The sequence below is a fragment of the Lutjanus erythropterus genome, chromosome 19, assembly GCF_056507025.1.
Source record: "Lutjanus erythropterus isolate fLutEry1 chromosome 19, fLutEry1.hap2, whole genome shotgun sequence".
Taxonomy (NCBI): Eukaryota; Metazoa; Chordata; class Actinopteri; order Lutjaniformes; family Lutjanidae; genus Lutjanus; species Lutjanus erythropterus.
This window is the reverse complement of record NC_139335.1, coordinates 1,562,522-1,578,149: the sequence shown is the minus strand read 5'-3', so window position 1 is coordinate 1,578,149 and position 15,628 is coordinate 1,562,522. Positions and strand designations below refer to the sequence as shown.

At 40.4% G+C, this 15,628-nt stretch overlaps 1 protein-coding gene across 1 annotated transcript; it reads left to right on the top strand.

Annotated features, from left to right (window-relative positions):
• Positions 1 to 3,451: 3,451 nt before the first annotated feature.
• Positions 3,452 to 15,415, top strand: slc4a1a (solute carrier family 4 member 1a (Diego blood group)). Its single transcript, XM_084745144.1, has 21 exons — positions 3,452 to 3,603; positions 4,738 to 4,803; positions 4,963 to 5,012; positions 6,553 to 6,668; positions 6,770 to 6,816; positions 7,481 to 7,646; positions 7,737 to 7,872; positions 7,956 to 8,025; positions 8,316 to 8,358; positions 8,563 to 8,747; positions 8,844 to 9,051; positions 9,348 to 9,551; positions 9,644 to 9,792; positions 10,427 to 10,621; positions 10,741 to 10,986; positions 11,710 to 11,799; positions 12,452 to 12,618; positions 12,699 to 12,940; positions 13,031 to 13,200; positions 14,114 to 14,287; positions 14,364 to 15,415. The coding sequence occupies exons 2-21, from the start codon at positions 4,777 to 4,779 to the stop codon at positions 14,439 to 14,441; spliced, it is 2,763 nt and encodes a 920-aa protein (XP_084601270.1). The 5' UTR covers positions 3,452 to 3,603; positions 4,738 to 4,776; the 3' UTR covers positions 14,442 to 15,415.
• The last annotated feature ends 213 nt before the right edge of the window (positions 15,416 to 15,628 follow it).

Here is a 15,628-nt window from a genome sequence, read left to right as displayed (position 1 = left end):
AAATAATAAGTTCTAAATAAGTAAGTAAAAAAAAAAAAAAAAAAAAAATTCAAATCATGTTTCATCCAGATTCCTGATGTTCATGTTTAAAGGTGCTTCAAGTCATTGGTTCTCAACCTGTGGGTCAGGACCCCCAAGGCGGTCATTTATAATAATGTTGGGGGTTCCAGATGCTTGTTTATGAGATTTAAATAAAATAAAATAAAATAAGATAAAATCGAATATAATAAAATAAAATAGAATAGAATAGAAATTAAATTAAATAGAATAAAATTAAATGAAATAAGAAAAAAAAAATAAAATAAGAAAACATAAGATAAAATAAAAGTAAAATAAAAATTGTGGTCAGCAGTGTTGAATACGTCTGGCCTCCAGAGATGTAACAACCACCTCACTGATGGTCAAAACTAAAACTAAAACCACCACTAACATCAACAATAATCAACATAAACCACCATGTTTTGTACAAACTCAAACACTAACGGAAGTATTTACATTTTATGACGACAAAATACAGCAAACATAACAAACTACCCAGCAAGCATGATGGGAAATGAGGCCATATTTTAGACGGGGAGTCATTTTTACATTATATATGGTACCAGTGAACCACCGCTTTAAGTTCATATACTAAATAATGAAAATGCGCTCCACCTGTTTTCACATGTTTGGACCTGTTTTTCAACTAGTGATCAATCTGGCAATAATTTTTCCACAATCAATCCATAAAACGTCCAAGATGACGTCCTCAGATGTCTCGTTTTGTCCACAACCCAAAGACATTCAGTTTACTGTCAGAGAGGAGGAAAGAAACCAGAAAATATTCACATTTAAGAAACTGAAATCAGAGAATTTAGACTTTTTTTTCTGTTAGGACTGAAGATGAAGATGTCTGTCTCTCTATATGAAGACTGGGAGTGTCTCTGCTCTGTGTGTTGAGACACATGGAGACGGCAGATAGCCTCCACAGCTGGTGATAACAGGCCTGTCCTGCAGGGTCTTCAGCTGGGGCCCACCGTTCCTCGCTGTTCTCTGTGGGCGCGGAGGTGAACTCGAGGGGGTGACAACAATTAATCGATCATCGATCATCATCGATTAATCGGTTGTTGAGAATTTATTTATTTATCATGTAAAATGAAATCAATCTATTATCAAATAAACATCTGGAACATGCAGCTCTTCATCTGTTTCTTAGGCTACACTCTTAGAAGTAAGGGTTCCACAAGGGTTCTCTCTGAAGGACTGTGGTTCTGCCTCGAACAATTTTGCCATTTTTGGAAGACAGAGTTTGTCAAGGGTTCTTTGTAAGACTGAGGTTTCCATTAAGAACCCTTTTCATCCAAAGAACCTTGAGAAAGAGTTCTTCAAGGATTGTTGAACTCCTTGAAGAACTCTTTCAAGGTTCTTTGCACCATAATATAAAACAGTTCTTGGTAGAACCCCCTGGGTGTGTTCTAGATGAAAACATTGGAATATAAAAACATTCTCGATGGAACCTCTTTAGTGTTTTCTGGATAAAACACATGGAATATAAAACTTTTCTCAGTAGAACCTAGTGAATGTGCTCTAGATAAAAACACTGGAACATAAAAAGGTTCCGTATGGTTGCATGCATTTTTACAAAACAGGCGCGTGCCTCCACGCACGAACAGACCGTTTCATCCACGCAGCCGAGCTCGTCACGTCTCACTGCGTCATAAGACGATGGTGAAACTGGAGGGTGAAATGGATTAGGATGTCGGGGACATCGTGTCTGATTTCACGCACAGAATGGAGGCTACTGTCTGTGAGAGTCACAGCCTGCAGAGACCAAACAATAACCAGCTGCTCTCTGTTTTCTCAGAAAGTTTACTGAACTCTAACAAACCAGATCCTGCTGACTCACATGTCGTCTCAACCAGACGGCTTCCGGATGATTCGTTCAACTTTACATGCAAGATTTGTTAAAAATTTCATGTGTAATTTATCCGTGAATTTCTTTAAAAAAAAAACTGATCTTGATTCCCTTTTCTTCAACCTTTTATTCACCTCTTTTACTTGAAGAGGAAGTGAAAATATAAGTTTGTTATTTTCTACCTCTGGAGCTTTGATATCATCATACTGATGCTGTTTTACATAATATTCATGCTTTGATTTCAGTCAGCTGTTAAAATTAAAGTTGCCAGTTAATATTACTGTATAGTTGTGAGTGAACCTTTGCTCGGTGTTTAGCTTGTTAGCTAAGTAGCAGAGGTGAGACCAAGTCATTGTTTTGCAAGTCAGAAGTAAGTCTCAAGTCTTTGCATTCAAGTCTCAGCTCCTAAAGTTTAATTTATTTAGTCCTAAATAAGTCATAGTGCACATGACGCCAGTTTAACAACAGAGCCTTGATTTACAGTTCTTGTCCAACTTTTATTTTATTTTTTTTTTTTTAAATCCAGGTAATGAAAAAGAAATAGCCTAAGACACTGCACCTCCAAACAACAAAAACAAAATCTCCACCTCTAATTTTCAACCCAGACATTTTGCAAACTGCAGTTCATTTTTTCTTGAACAATGCATGTGAACAAAATTATCTTTGATATCATTCAAATCAGATTTTCTCGCTCCTGTGTGACTCAGGTCTGTTTTCAGTAATATCTGCACCGACACCAGCCACAGCTTGGTCACTCTGCTGCCGCCATCGAGCAGGAGATACAGAAGTATCTGCTGCTGTGCCACCAGGCCATGAACTATAAATGTTCTTTTTCATTTATCTCTTAGACCAGTTCCAATCAGTCAATCAATCAAGGGGGAACCACACTGTAAACATTGTTAATAATAAATAAATCCCCTTACATCCTTGAACTGAGTAATGAGTCCATGTTGCCATCTTTGTAGCGTCCTTGCATAAACTTTCATGGTGTTTTTTCAGTTTTATGTTTTTTACTTTGAGGCTGTTTTTGGTTGTAATGATCTGTGAACCTCCTCTTTCACCCGTCTGCAGCCTTGTGTCAATATCTGTTATCAGACGGGGGTTGGGCCACCAGCGTCCACCTCCTGTCAACTTCAGAAGATGTCAAACTCATCATGAGACAAATCAAGTGAGCCTGAGGGCTGTGATGGAAAAAGTTGGGTTTAATTTCTTTATCTCATCACTTTCCTCAAGATAATCGAGAGCAGAGGAACCCCAGTCATCGTAAGGGAATCCCCAGTACGTAAACAAGATGACGTACCTAGATCTTCTGATACCACATGTTGCCCCCTTTCCTACCCCCTTTACCTCCAGTGTGCCCCTCAGACACGATGAGGTGAGGCCTTCTGTGCCCAGCCCTGGTGCATGCTGGGAGGGCGGAGCGGGCAAACTAGGGTTGGGATATCCCTGCCTCAAGGTGTCCCTGCCCGATAGGGCTGCCTCTCCGCACGCACAGGCCTTATCTCCCCCACGCCTCCCCCCTGCCAGGTTGCTCAGCAACCAGAGGGGTTGTGGGGTACAGCTCCTCTCAGGGTCGACGTAGTTTCAAATGGGTGTTCCCGCTCCTCCCGTTCTCTCTTCTCGTTCGTCCTGGCTCATTTTGTCATCGGGCTCGTCAGAGATCGTCCTGTTTCCAGTGCTGGGGACCAGGTGGGAGTACCTGCACGCAGGTAAGGGTGTGGCCTCCTCTGGACAGGGGTCAGACACACTTTGTGGCACTATTGGACTAGAGGGCAGAGGTCAAACAGGATGGATATCTCATTCTGATAGGAGATGAGCAACTTATGACCATAAGATAAGGGCGGGAGTTCAGTGCAAATTATTCTCTAGAGCTGAAATTATTTTCAGGAAAATAATATTAATGTCACAGAAACAAAAATGTTTCTTGTGCATATTACTGTAAAGATAATTCAAGCATTTTACAGTCATTAGAGGTCAAAGTCATGTTGTTTATTATCTTTGGTTTTATCTTTGGACAGTAAAAGCTCTTGAGGATTTGTCTGTTAGAAAAATGTTTCACCTGCTTATATCGTGTTTGTGCAAAAATATCTGTGTTTTCTCGGAGCTACGGACTCAAGAACTATTTCCTGTAAATAACAGTGTGTTGTTAATATGCAGCACTGACATGCTCAAGCCACATCTGTAGATTTGTTTCTTTCAAAATATTCCTTATCAATATTTCCTCACCAGTTTCTCACTGAAGCTCTTGAGCTTCATTTTGGTGATCTGCTTAGAAATATCTTCAACCGCAGTATTACAAAAAAAATGCCATGCTCGATCAGTTGTGATGCTCTTCAAAACAGTGTGTAATCTTACATTATGACAGATATATTGTTGTGAATTTTTAATATTTCTACATGCAATAGTTTTGTTTTATTTCATGTTATATTTGTTGCTTTTAAAACTGTTTACTGTAAATGAAGAGAACAGAGGAGGCTGGTTGAAGAAGGGTGTAACCCAGAGATAAGACTCTGTACGTCTTCTATTTAAACCATAACACAGTTCATATTCTCAACGGCTAATTGACTATCAGTCCTGAGCCGTGGCTCTGCAGGCAGATGGTGATATCTTCATCATAGCTGTCTCAAAGCCGGCCTTGCTGGTTCCTGTAGTGGCTCAGAAACTATTTTAAAAAAGTATTAAAACTCCCTGATATGTGCTATGATTGTTACAAGAATAGAATATGGTATATTTATCACAAATTTTGTGCTTTGGATGCTTTAAATGCACCAATTTGGATTAAAAGTACATCGAAATGCACAAATCACCACTGAGAAGAATTGAACTGACTTTTTCTGTCTTAGGGAATGCATAAAAGAGAGTAGAACATCCGAAAAACGTCGATGGAAAACAATTACAGTTTTGAGGAGGTTGGTCTTTTTTCTTTTATCGTCTTCAACAGTAAGATTCACAACAGTCTGATTTGTTCAATAAATCTTACAGAGATGCATGTTTTCCCTTCATTGTTCCATTTTGATCCGACTTTCTTCTGTTATTTAATTCTATCTTTTAACTTTCCTCTTGTCCAGGGCAGTGACATGTCTTATGAAGACTCAGCCTTCCCTTCTCCACTGAGACCGTGAGTCCTTGTCTCTGTTTCAGCAGGACTACAGACTGTGCAGGGTTCACTTTTCATGCCTACATTACTCTGTGTATCCACTGTATGCTGGAATTCTGCATCCTGTTTGTGATAAGATAAAGACTTTGGGTCTTTCTTGCAGAGAATTATGACAGTCTGCAGATCTATGGAGCATTTTAGCCTCTTGCATTGTTTTATTTGTGTGAACTGTAACTTTAGTGCTTTATATTTATTTCCAACTGCAGTATGAAGCTGTTATAAATGACAAAATCTCTCATAAACCTTCTCTACCCTGCCTGCCTTTTATGGCACCGACCGAATCGCTTTGATACTATTGGCTATCAAAAACATCTCATTTGATACCAAATTTCAGTATCTTTAAATCTCCAAGTTGTGATTTATTTTTATGGTGTAAAACTGTTTGATTTCAAAAATGCCGGGGGGGCAGAAACACAGAACTAACACTAGAACCAACACAGAACACACTTTTTATGTTTGGAACAGTGTGTAAAATTAATCTTAAGATTAGTAGTATGTAATTTTCTTCTTTTTTATTATTATTATTACTTTATTGCAACAATTAGAAGTTCATCAGTTATTTCTGTCATGTACACTGAAAAATTTTAGATTCGATTTTTTATATAAATTAAAGGACAAAAATTAAATGACACAAACGCAACACTACAACCACAAAAGATTAACAAGAATAAAAATACTAAAAATAAAACAAACTAAAAATGTGTGTGCAAATGGGTTTATAACAATGGTATAAAAAACGTATTGTTCGGGAAACAGAATCAAAGTCAAGCTGTTGCTAACGGAAACGGTGCTTAATCGCACTTCCTTCATATTATTCATCAGGAGTTGATGGAGAACAAACCTGAGCTAAAGGGTAAAGGCTGAGGGTGAATGTTGGACTTATATTCATCAGGTGGCCAGAAAAACAAATTCAAATGAAAGCTGAGAGTGTAAACAGCTGCTAACATGTCCACAATAACAACTGTTTACGGTTTAAGATCATGACAACAACTCGCTGATGCTGCCCCCAAGTGGCTAAAAAAAAAGTATGTATGTAAGTTCAAGTTTAGGATGGTGCTGAACTCATGACAGATTTCCATGTTCATGACCTGCAATCCATCTCATAACTATAAAAACATTGATTATTTCCAGTTTTACTTTCCAGTAAATGTTCCTTTATAGATTCACAGACATGTTTAGACTCAGAGTGATAAGTCAGAAAGTGGTAAATAACCATATTTCTTGAACAGCTTGTAGTAAATGTGCCTCTGTGTGTGTAAACTCAGGGTCGCACAACTAGTCCAAGCGGTCAATGATAAGAAATAGGTTGAACAATCCTGCCCTCTTGTGGCCAAGTAGAGTATAACACTAATAACAGAATCTGACAGCCTGAAGTGGGACTGAACTTGAATAGATTTTAAGTCATTTGCCTACAATTACAAACTTCAAAATCAATTTAAATTACAGATAAGGACTGGATTGAATTATTTCCAAGAAATGTTCTGTTTCTTCACATGAGCAGGACTCCACCGGGCCAGAGTGGCATCTATGACCTGGAGAGGAGGATGCAGGAGGAGGAGGAGGAAGAAGAGAATGAGCCACCTATGGAGGCCATCTTCATCCCCAGTGATTCAGAGGGTTAGGGTCCCGTCACTGTGCCACACTCCTGCTGGTGATTTAACTTTTTGTATTTGTGTACAAATCACTCTTCTGTCTTTTTTTTTTATTATTTATTTCAGCTTATCTGAACGTGAACACCAATGCCACCACAAGAGGGGATGCTCAGGTAAGCTGACATTCTTTGCATTTATCAGATACAAAAGTTAATTAAAGGGATAGTTCAGATTGTGTAGCAGCAGGAGCTATATTATAACCACCACTTTGTGTTGCTGTCAAACAGCTTTTTCCAACAGGAAACTGTCATTATATAAGTCAAATATCACTCTCTTTAAACTCACCAGACTCCACTGACAAAACAAGTAATTTTACCTCACTGTGCGCAGGAACTGCTGCTTAATTGGTGAGTTTATTTGTGTTACTGTGTGACTTCAGTGTTTTAAGGGATTAGTTTGGACTCACCAAATTCACACAATAACACAAACAGACTAAGAGATCCAGGCAGCGGTACACCAGCAACTCACACATCCTGTCAGGTAAAATTGCTGTTTTTGTCAATGGAGTTTGGTTAAAGATAAAGCAACATCCAGCTTATATAGCATTGGTTTTCCATTGGAAAAAGGCTGTCTAAGAGCAAGGTAAAGCTGTGAAAATATTCTAAATATAGCGTACACTTTTTCTGCAATAAAATATAATAGATTTGCTTCACTTCCTCACTCCTACTGTAATTAATACACTGGCAAGGGATAAGAAATTCAAACTATCCCTTTAATATTAGCCAATATTATTAAACACTGGCGTGTTTATTAACTAACCATGTTTCATTACCGCAGGCCTACGTGGAGCTGAATGAACTTGTGAACAACAACTGGCAGGAGACCGCCCGCTGGGTGGGCTATGAGGAGAACTTTAACCCCGCCACAGGAAACTGGAGTCCTTCTCATGTCTCCTACCTCACCTTCAAGAGTCTGATCCAGCTCCGCAGGACCATGAGCACAGGTGACTTTAAAACCTTCAACCGAAGCGTAAAATCAGCGCATGCCTTTTTCATCAATAAGTCCAATTAAAGGTGACCTCAAATGTACTCAGGCGCCGTCATCTTCGACCTGAACGCCAGCAGCTTGTCTGCGGTGGCTGAGAGGATGGCCGATGAGCTGGTGAACAAGAATGAGATTCGTGCAAGTGACCGGGACGGCCTGCTGCGAGCTCTCCTCCTGAGACGCAGGTAATGCACGCTTTCTCACGTTCATTCTTCAAGTTGATAATGCCGTGAAAAAAACCTCACGCTCACTTTATTTACACTTCCAGTCAGTCTGAAGGACCACAGGTCACGCCCTCTGGAGACATCCAGATGCAGACCTTTTCCGTCACCAGGAAGGTATATATTTTGAGGTTTTTCTATACAGTTTAATCCAATTTCATCCTTTGGGTCCTTATTTTTCAATTGAGAAGATTGTGACAGGATTATTGATCAACTTTCATTATTTTCTGACATTTTATGGACCAAACAACTACTCAATTAGTGGAAAAACTAGTGCCAGTTGAAAAATAGGTGGAGCACATGGACACATACGTATATTGAGGAATATATGTATTTCAAATTTTGGGGTGGACTGTCCCTTTAATGTAACAACGCATACACTTATTATTGTCCTGTTGTTTTGGCAGAGGGACACCTCTGACAACATGGAGGCCTCAATCGTCCTCTCAGGTATGTTCGTGTAATTCAGATGCAGATCCCTGCAGGATTTCGCAGGTCTTCTTTTGGGGGATTGTTGAGGCCTAAAACGCCTGATTTCACAGCAGATTTTCTAGAAAATTACAAAGCAAGTAGCAAAAGTTTTTAGGCTTTTATTTTTTGTGATGAAACATCGCAGCTTCCTGGAGGGACTGACAAAGGCTGTTTTTTCGACAGGCGTCCTGGACTTCCTGGAGAAACCAGTGGTGGCTTTTGTGAGGCTGAGCGACTCTGTGGTGATGGAGTCGGCCCTGGAGTCTCCTGTCCCCGTCCGTTTCGTCTGCTTGCTGGTGGGTCCCAGCCAGAGCGGAATGGACTTCAGGGAAAGCGGCCGCGCCATGGGTGCCCTGATGGCCGACTGGGTGAGAGAAAAAGAGAGAAAAAACGGCTTTGGCAATGAGGCCGCACAATCCGACCAGCAGGTGAATTAAAAAAAAGTGTTTCTTCCGCTCTGACAGGTGTTTTGTCTGGAGGCCTTCTTGGCCCAGAATGAGAAAGATCTGACCAACGCCATCGCTGACTTCATGGACTGCAGCATTGTGATCCCTCCCACTGAGATCCAGGAGCAGGGAATGCTTCAGCCAATCATCAATTTCCAGAGGAAATTGCTGGGTGACAGAGTCCGTCCAGCCGACACCCGCCTTGCCTTTGGCGACAGGGTCAAAGGTCAGCATGCAGACTATAACATTAGACCATTAAACGTGAATATTTTTCGTTTCTTTACTCCTCTCTGACAGTAAACTGAATTATCTTTGAGCTGTGGACAAAAGACATTTGAGGACGTCATCTTGGACTTATTATGGGGATATGTTTTTTTATTTCAGTGGTGTAAATGGTCTTCCATACAGATGTGACCTGTTCTGGAGAAACTACAATAACATTGTCGTGTTAAAAGAGTAACCGAGGCAGAGTTAATGTCATCTGTATTAAAGTACAGTTTTATGTCTTCGCTTTTTGTCCAGTTGACAAACCTCCGGAGCCGCCTCGGGAGGACCCCCTGGTCCGTACAGGTTATCCTTTCGGCGGGATGGTGAAGGACCTGAAGCGCCGTTACCGTCACTACATCAGCGACTACACCGACGCCGCCAACCCTCAGGTCCTCGCCGCCGTCATCTTCATCTACTTCGCCGCCCTGTCCCCGGCCATCACTTTTGGAGGGCTGCTGGGTAAACTTCCACATCCAGATGCATCAGGTCATTTTCCAGGTGTTTGATGAGGTTTGATATTAATAATAATTTTCTGTGATGCCTTCCTCCAGCTGATAAAACAGAGAAGTGGATGGGCGTGTCAGAGCTCATGATCTCCACCAGCATCCAGGGGGTCATCTTCTGTCTCATCGCCGCCCAGCCGGTTCTCGTCATCGGGTTCTCTGGACCGCTGCTGGTGTTTGAGGAAGCTTTTTTCAGCGTATGTATGAGCTGACAGTAGAGCTGCAAACTGTACGCTGTCAATTAATCGATTAATCAATTAAGCAAAAGTTTGCATTTACCAAACAAGAACCTCCATCAATCAAAGTTTTATTTTCACAGCAACATGTTCCATGTTCTCTGACAGTGCTAGATACACCCTTAGAAATAAAGGGGCTAACTAGATCCATATAGGGTTCTTCATCTTGTCCCCATAGGAGAACTATTTTTGGTTCCTGTTAGAGCTTTATAGGAAAGTTCACGTTCAGTGAAGAACCCTTTCAAACAGTCCTACATAGAACCCAACATAAAGGGTTATACCTAATCCTCTCTGGAAGTTCTATCCAGAACTTTTCTACGTTTCTGAGGGTGCTAACAAGAATCCAACCAGGAGGTTCTACAAAGAATCTTTTATACTCCAAGGGTTTTATCCAGTCAGGTGGTTCTACCAAGAACCATTTTTTATTATGATACAAAGAACCCTTGACAGGGAGTAGATTGATTAAATTCTTATGGACCGATTAATTGATTATTGACTAAATGTTACCATCCCTCACTCACAGTCCTGACATAACCCTTCATGAAGGTTCTTCATTAACATCTTTTTTTCTTTTCCTGCGTTCATTCCATCGTAGTTCTGTAAGTCCCAGGGCATCGAGTACATCGTGGGCCGTATCTGGGTGGGGATGTGGCTGATAGTGATCGTGGTCATCATCGTGGCCGTGGAGGGCAGCTTCCTGGTCCGATTCATCTCCCGCTTCACTCAGGAAATCTTCTCCATCCTCATCTCCCTCATCTTCATCTACGAGACCTTCGCTAAACTCATGAGGGTACCCTAACCTAACCGCATCACCCCCATTTTCACCATTTCACCATCTCCCTCCAGCCGCCGCTGTAATTGCCTCATTCGGTGTCTCCTCATTTCACTTCCTTCGACTTCCCTCTGCAGATCTTCAAAACCCACCCTCTGATTCTGAACTACGACCATCTGAACGAGACGATGGACAACCCCTTCCACCCCATCATCAAGGAGCACGTTGAGTACCATCCGGACGGTAACGTAACCGTTCACGAGCTGGAGATCGAAAGGCCCTACCCCAACACCGCCCTGCTGTCCATGTGTCTGATGTTTGGCTGCTTCTTCATTGCCTACTTCCTCCGCTACTTCAAGAATGGTCATTACTTACCCGGCCCGGTAAGATCAGCTCTCTGTGTCTGAACCAGTTTCCACCTATAAAAATTTTTCCACCATTTTGGATTTTTTGGTTTTGCGTCTTTTGGCACACATTTCATCCAATCATCATTAAATTTGATACTTTCTATATTTAGAGGACTGTGAACAAAACTTTTGTTTTTGCTGATCAATTGGTTATCAAACTTTTGAAGCCATGGCCCTGTAACTTTTCAATTCTTGCAACCACATATAACCACATTGCACAAGTATGTAACATCTCATACAGTTCTACCCACAGGGGGCGCTGCAGTAACACTAAAACATGAGGTTGTGCACGACATATCAAAGTGTGCTACACGTGTGCTCTTATGTTTCATATTTTTGAGCAATGACAAAAATGATGCCACCGTCCTGACTCATGAAACGCAGAGTATCTCTCTTCTCAGAGCCTCCTGCTCACCTTCAGCATGGAGAGAAATGGAAAGCTTGCTAGCCCTAGTTACAGTTGCTAAGCTATGATTGGACAGTTGCTGTTTGGAAGTGGGACTTGGTGAAGGGTCAGTTACCAGCATCATTGCATGGAATCTTCAGACCTGAATTACCAACACTTCAGCAGGCGGCAACAAGCAGATGCAGCAATTGTGCACATTTTCTTCAGAAAATCCAAATATTCTAGTTTTGAAAAGACTCTAAAACCCTTTAAGTGGGTTGTGTGATTTTAATCTTTGATCTCTGTCTCACCAGCTTCGTCGTCTGATTGGAGATTTCGGTGTCCCCATTGCTATTTTCATCATGATTGCTGTGGACATCAGCATTGAGGATGCTTACACTCAGGTAAGTGTTGTGTCATGGTGAGTAAGTTCTATAAATGCTCATAACAACTGTAACTACACTGGTCTAATACAATATCAAAAATATAATCTAAAAATAATGGCCAGGCATCATACAGACATCTTTTGAAGTTTTATTTTCCCACATTCAGTCATTAGCAGACAGCATGAAATCTACAAAAAATAAAAGACCAAAACAAGGTTTAAAATATAAATCTCTTAATTATATTAATGTCTCTGCATTGAATTGTACAAACAAAGGCACGTAAACAAATATTACACACAGATATGAAACAAATGAAAGTGCAGAGTGACAGTTTAACATGTGTGACTCTTGGATCCTGCAGAATATCTTTATTTTGTGGCTGTATGTTTTTCCTTTGCAGCCATGTCGCTTCTGCCCATAATGCAACATCAACATAAACGTACATTTTTAACCAAACATTATTTTCAAACATGGTACCTTTTACAATGACAATGTGAATTCAAACGTTATGAAATTTTGACAGGTAGAATAATAAAGATAAACATTTCAATTAAATTTCAATGAAAAAAAGTTTCTCAGACAGTTAAAAAAAAATTATTTCATTTGTCTTTCTGTAATTTTTGTTTTGGTTAAAAATGAGCTGATTGGATGTAATCTTGTCTCCTTGTAGAAACTGGTTGTGCCAAAAGGTGTTGAGGTGACCGACCCCAGACTCAGAGGCTGGTTCATCAGCCCCACGGGACTGAATAAGCCTTTCCCCATCTGGATGATGGCCGCCTGCTGCGTCCCAGCACTGCTCGTCTTCATCCTCATCTTCCTGGAGTCCCAGATTACTACGTGAGTGACTGTAAATTAATTTATTATTCTTCAATATTAATTCATGTGTGGTTAATATAATATTCTCCGTGGATCGTCAGGCTGATCGTGAGCAAACCTGAGAGGAAGATGGTGAAAGGATCCGGTTTTCACTGGGATCTGCTCATCCTGGTCACCATGGGGGGCATCTCCTCCATTTTCGGGGTGCCCTGGCTCAGTGCCGCCACCGTGCGATCTGTCACCCACGCCAACGCTCTCACTGTCATGAGCAAGGGCCCGAAACCAGAGATCGAGAAGGTGATTGAGCAGAGGATCAGTGGCATTCTGGTGGCCATCTTAGTCGGTAGGTGCTACAGTGCTGATGCAGACACAGCAGCATCACGGTAAATCAAACATTTTCTTTGTAATAACTGTTCCCTTTCTGTGATTTCAGGGGTTTCTATTTACATGGAACCTATTCTGAAGATGATTCCGATGACGGCCTTGTTCGGCATCTTCCTCTACATGGGTATCACCTCCCTGAGTGGGATCCAGATGTGGGACAGGATGCTTCTGTTGATTACACCAAAGAAATACCATCCGTCTGACGCCTACGCCACCAGGGTATGCAACCTCTTCCATTATAACTTTATTATATTTATTTATATGTTTTATAGTTTTTATTTATTGACATGTTTCATTAAGCAGGCACTTTGCTCACTGTGCTATAAGCTCATATCATTGTGTAAATCATTACCAGACAAAGGACATACAAATATAAGTGTCCTACATCCAGTCCCTCCAGGATTTCACAGGTTTTTTGGGATTGTTGTGGCCTAAACTGCCTGATTTCACTGATTTTGCCTTATTTGTGGTCGTAATTGTCACTTTGTAGTAGTTTTTGTGTCTCTTTGGAGTCAGTTGACTGACTTTCCAACAAGAAATACTAACGGTCACTTGTCAATGATATATGCATCAAACGGTAGTGCATATGTTTATCAAAACTATGCCATGGCGAACGTGTGCCGTTGTCAAAGCTAAAGGCAGTCCAACAAAATTATCCCCAAATGTCTTGTTCTCAGTTTTCAGGTATTCAGTTTACTGTCAGAGAGGAGTAAAGAAACCAGAAGAAATTCACATTTAAGAAATCAGAAGAAATTTGTACTTTTTTCCTTTAAAATGACTCAAACTGATTAATTGATCATGAAAATAGTTGGCATTTAATTTAATAATCATTTAATCATTGCAGCTCTACTCAAGCTAATATAAAGTGACGCAAAAATGGAAGTAAAAATAGTGATTTATGCTCAAATTAAGGAGGGAATCACTGCTCTAGGCTATTCTATATGATCTCCTTTTGATAACTAATGTAATATTTTTCACTTCCCTTCACTGAACCACCCCTGAACTTTGAAAATCTGCTCTGTGATCGTCTCCCTGTCAGTTATCTTGATGTAAATTAGCCTTCTGTTTATTTTCATGTCAGTATTTGGCTCCCCTGCTAACATAACGCCCTCCTGTGTTGTCATTCGTGCAGGTGAGCACATTGCGGATGCATCTCTTCACTCTGATCCAGCTCGTGTGCCTGGCCGTCCTGTGGGCAGTGAAGATGAGTCCCTTCTCTCTGGCGCTGCCGTTTGTCCTCATCCTCACCATCCCCCTGCGCATGCTCATGACCGGCAGACTCTTCTCCACCATGGAGATGAAATGCGTAAGTACCTCTCTCTGTGTCCGCTCAGCCACAGGTTATCTGAAATGTGTTTTAACTGGATGCGTTTGTGCTGCAGCTGGACGCAGACGATGCCAAAGTGACATTTGAGGAGGAACCTGGGAAGGACGTGTACGACGAGTCTCCGCTGCCATGAACAACAACACATCTTTAATGTTTCATGCACAGACTTTCAAATGAACTCAACTCTTGACTGCCAGTAATCAGGTGTCTTTTTAAAAAGATATGCATTTGTAGACGTATACAGTTTCAAACTATTCTGTTCTGTTATTTATCTTTAAAGGAAATTACCTCTCATTTCTAGAATTCAGATGTTATTCCTGCAGCTGAACCACAACAGAGAACCAATAATATCAGCTTCACATTTCATCGTTTCATGTGACTTTGGGTTTAAATTTTTTTTTCCTTCATGTTTCTTACTTCCAGCCGTTAACTTATTTTAAGATGCAGGAGAAGCATTTGATTTCTTTGAATGAGAGGTATTTTCCCTTCAGATGTGAGGTAAATCCATTTATTATATTTTTTCTTTTAGTGCATAATTACAGTATAGCTTTAAAGTGACTACCAGTGCTGCCATGTTGTAGATTTGACCATGTTTTATTATTGTGATCCCAAATAAATTAATGTTCTCTATTTATACTGAGCAAATTTAATCTATTTAGCTCTCTACACATGCACAAATGATGGATTTTTGTGCAGCCTTTGCCCCATTACAGTAGCCTTCCCTTTGTTTAGTCTCAAATTTTTGTTTTAAATTGTGTTACTTGAGTTTGCCTCATTTGACATACTGAACAATTTGGCTTTTTCTGTTCAGCTGACATGTTTAGAATGTGTATAGAAAGATGTGTAATGCACTTATATCTTATTTTGAGCGTGTAATTGCTGTCATGATTATAAAATGGAATGGTAGATAGTGAATTATGAGATATTTGTTTGAGATGATTGTTGCACTGACAATATAATCAGGGAAAACATGTTTGTAAATGTGTCTTATTATGAATTAATAGGCATTAATGCATTTTTGTGTTGCATATCATGTGTTTGTGTGCTTGAAAACTGTACATGCTTTGGATTTTCACTTTATTAAAAATAAAAAAACAGCCTTTAAAAGTGTTTTTTTAATCAATGCATTGGAAAATACATTTAACATCACTCACAGGTATACCTCTCTACTATCATTTTGTCCTATTAGTACAAAAGAGGAGAGAGGGTGTTCAATTGGACCAAGATGCCTGCCACTCAGCTGCATGCTGCCTTCAATGTTATCACGTAAAATACAAAACTAAGCACCACGACAGGGTTTTTGTGCTGCAGCTGTCAAAC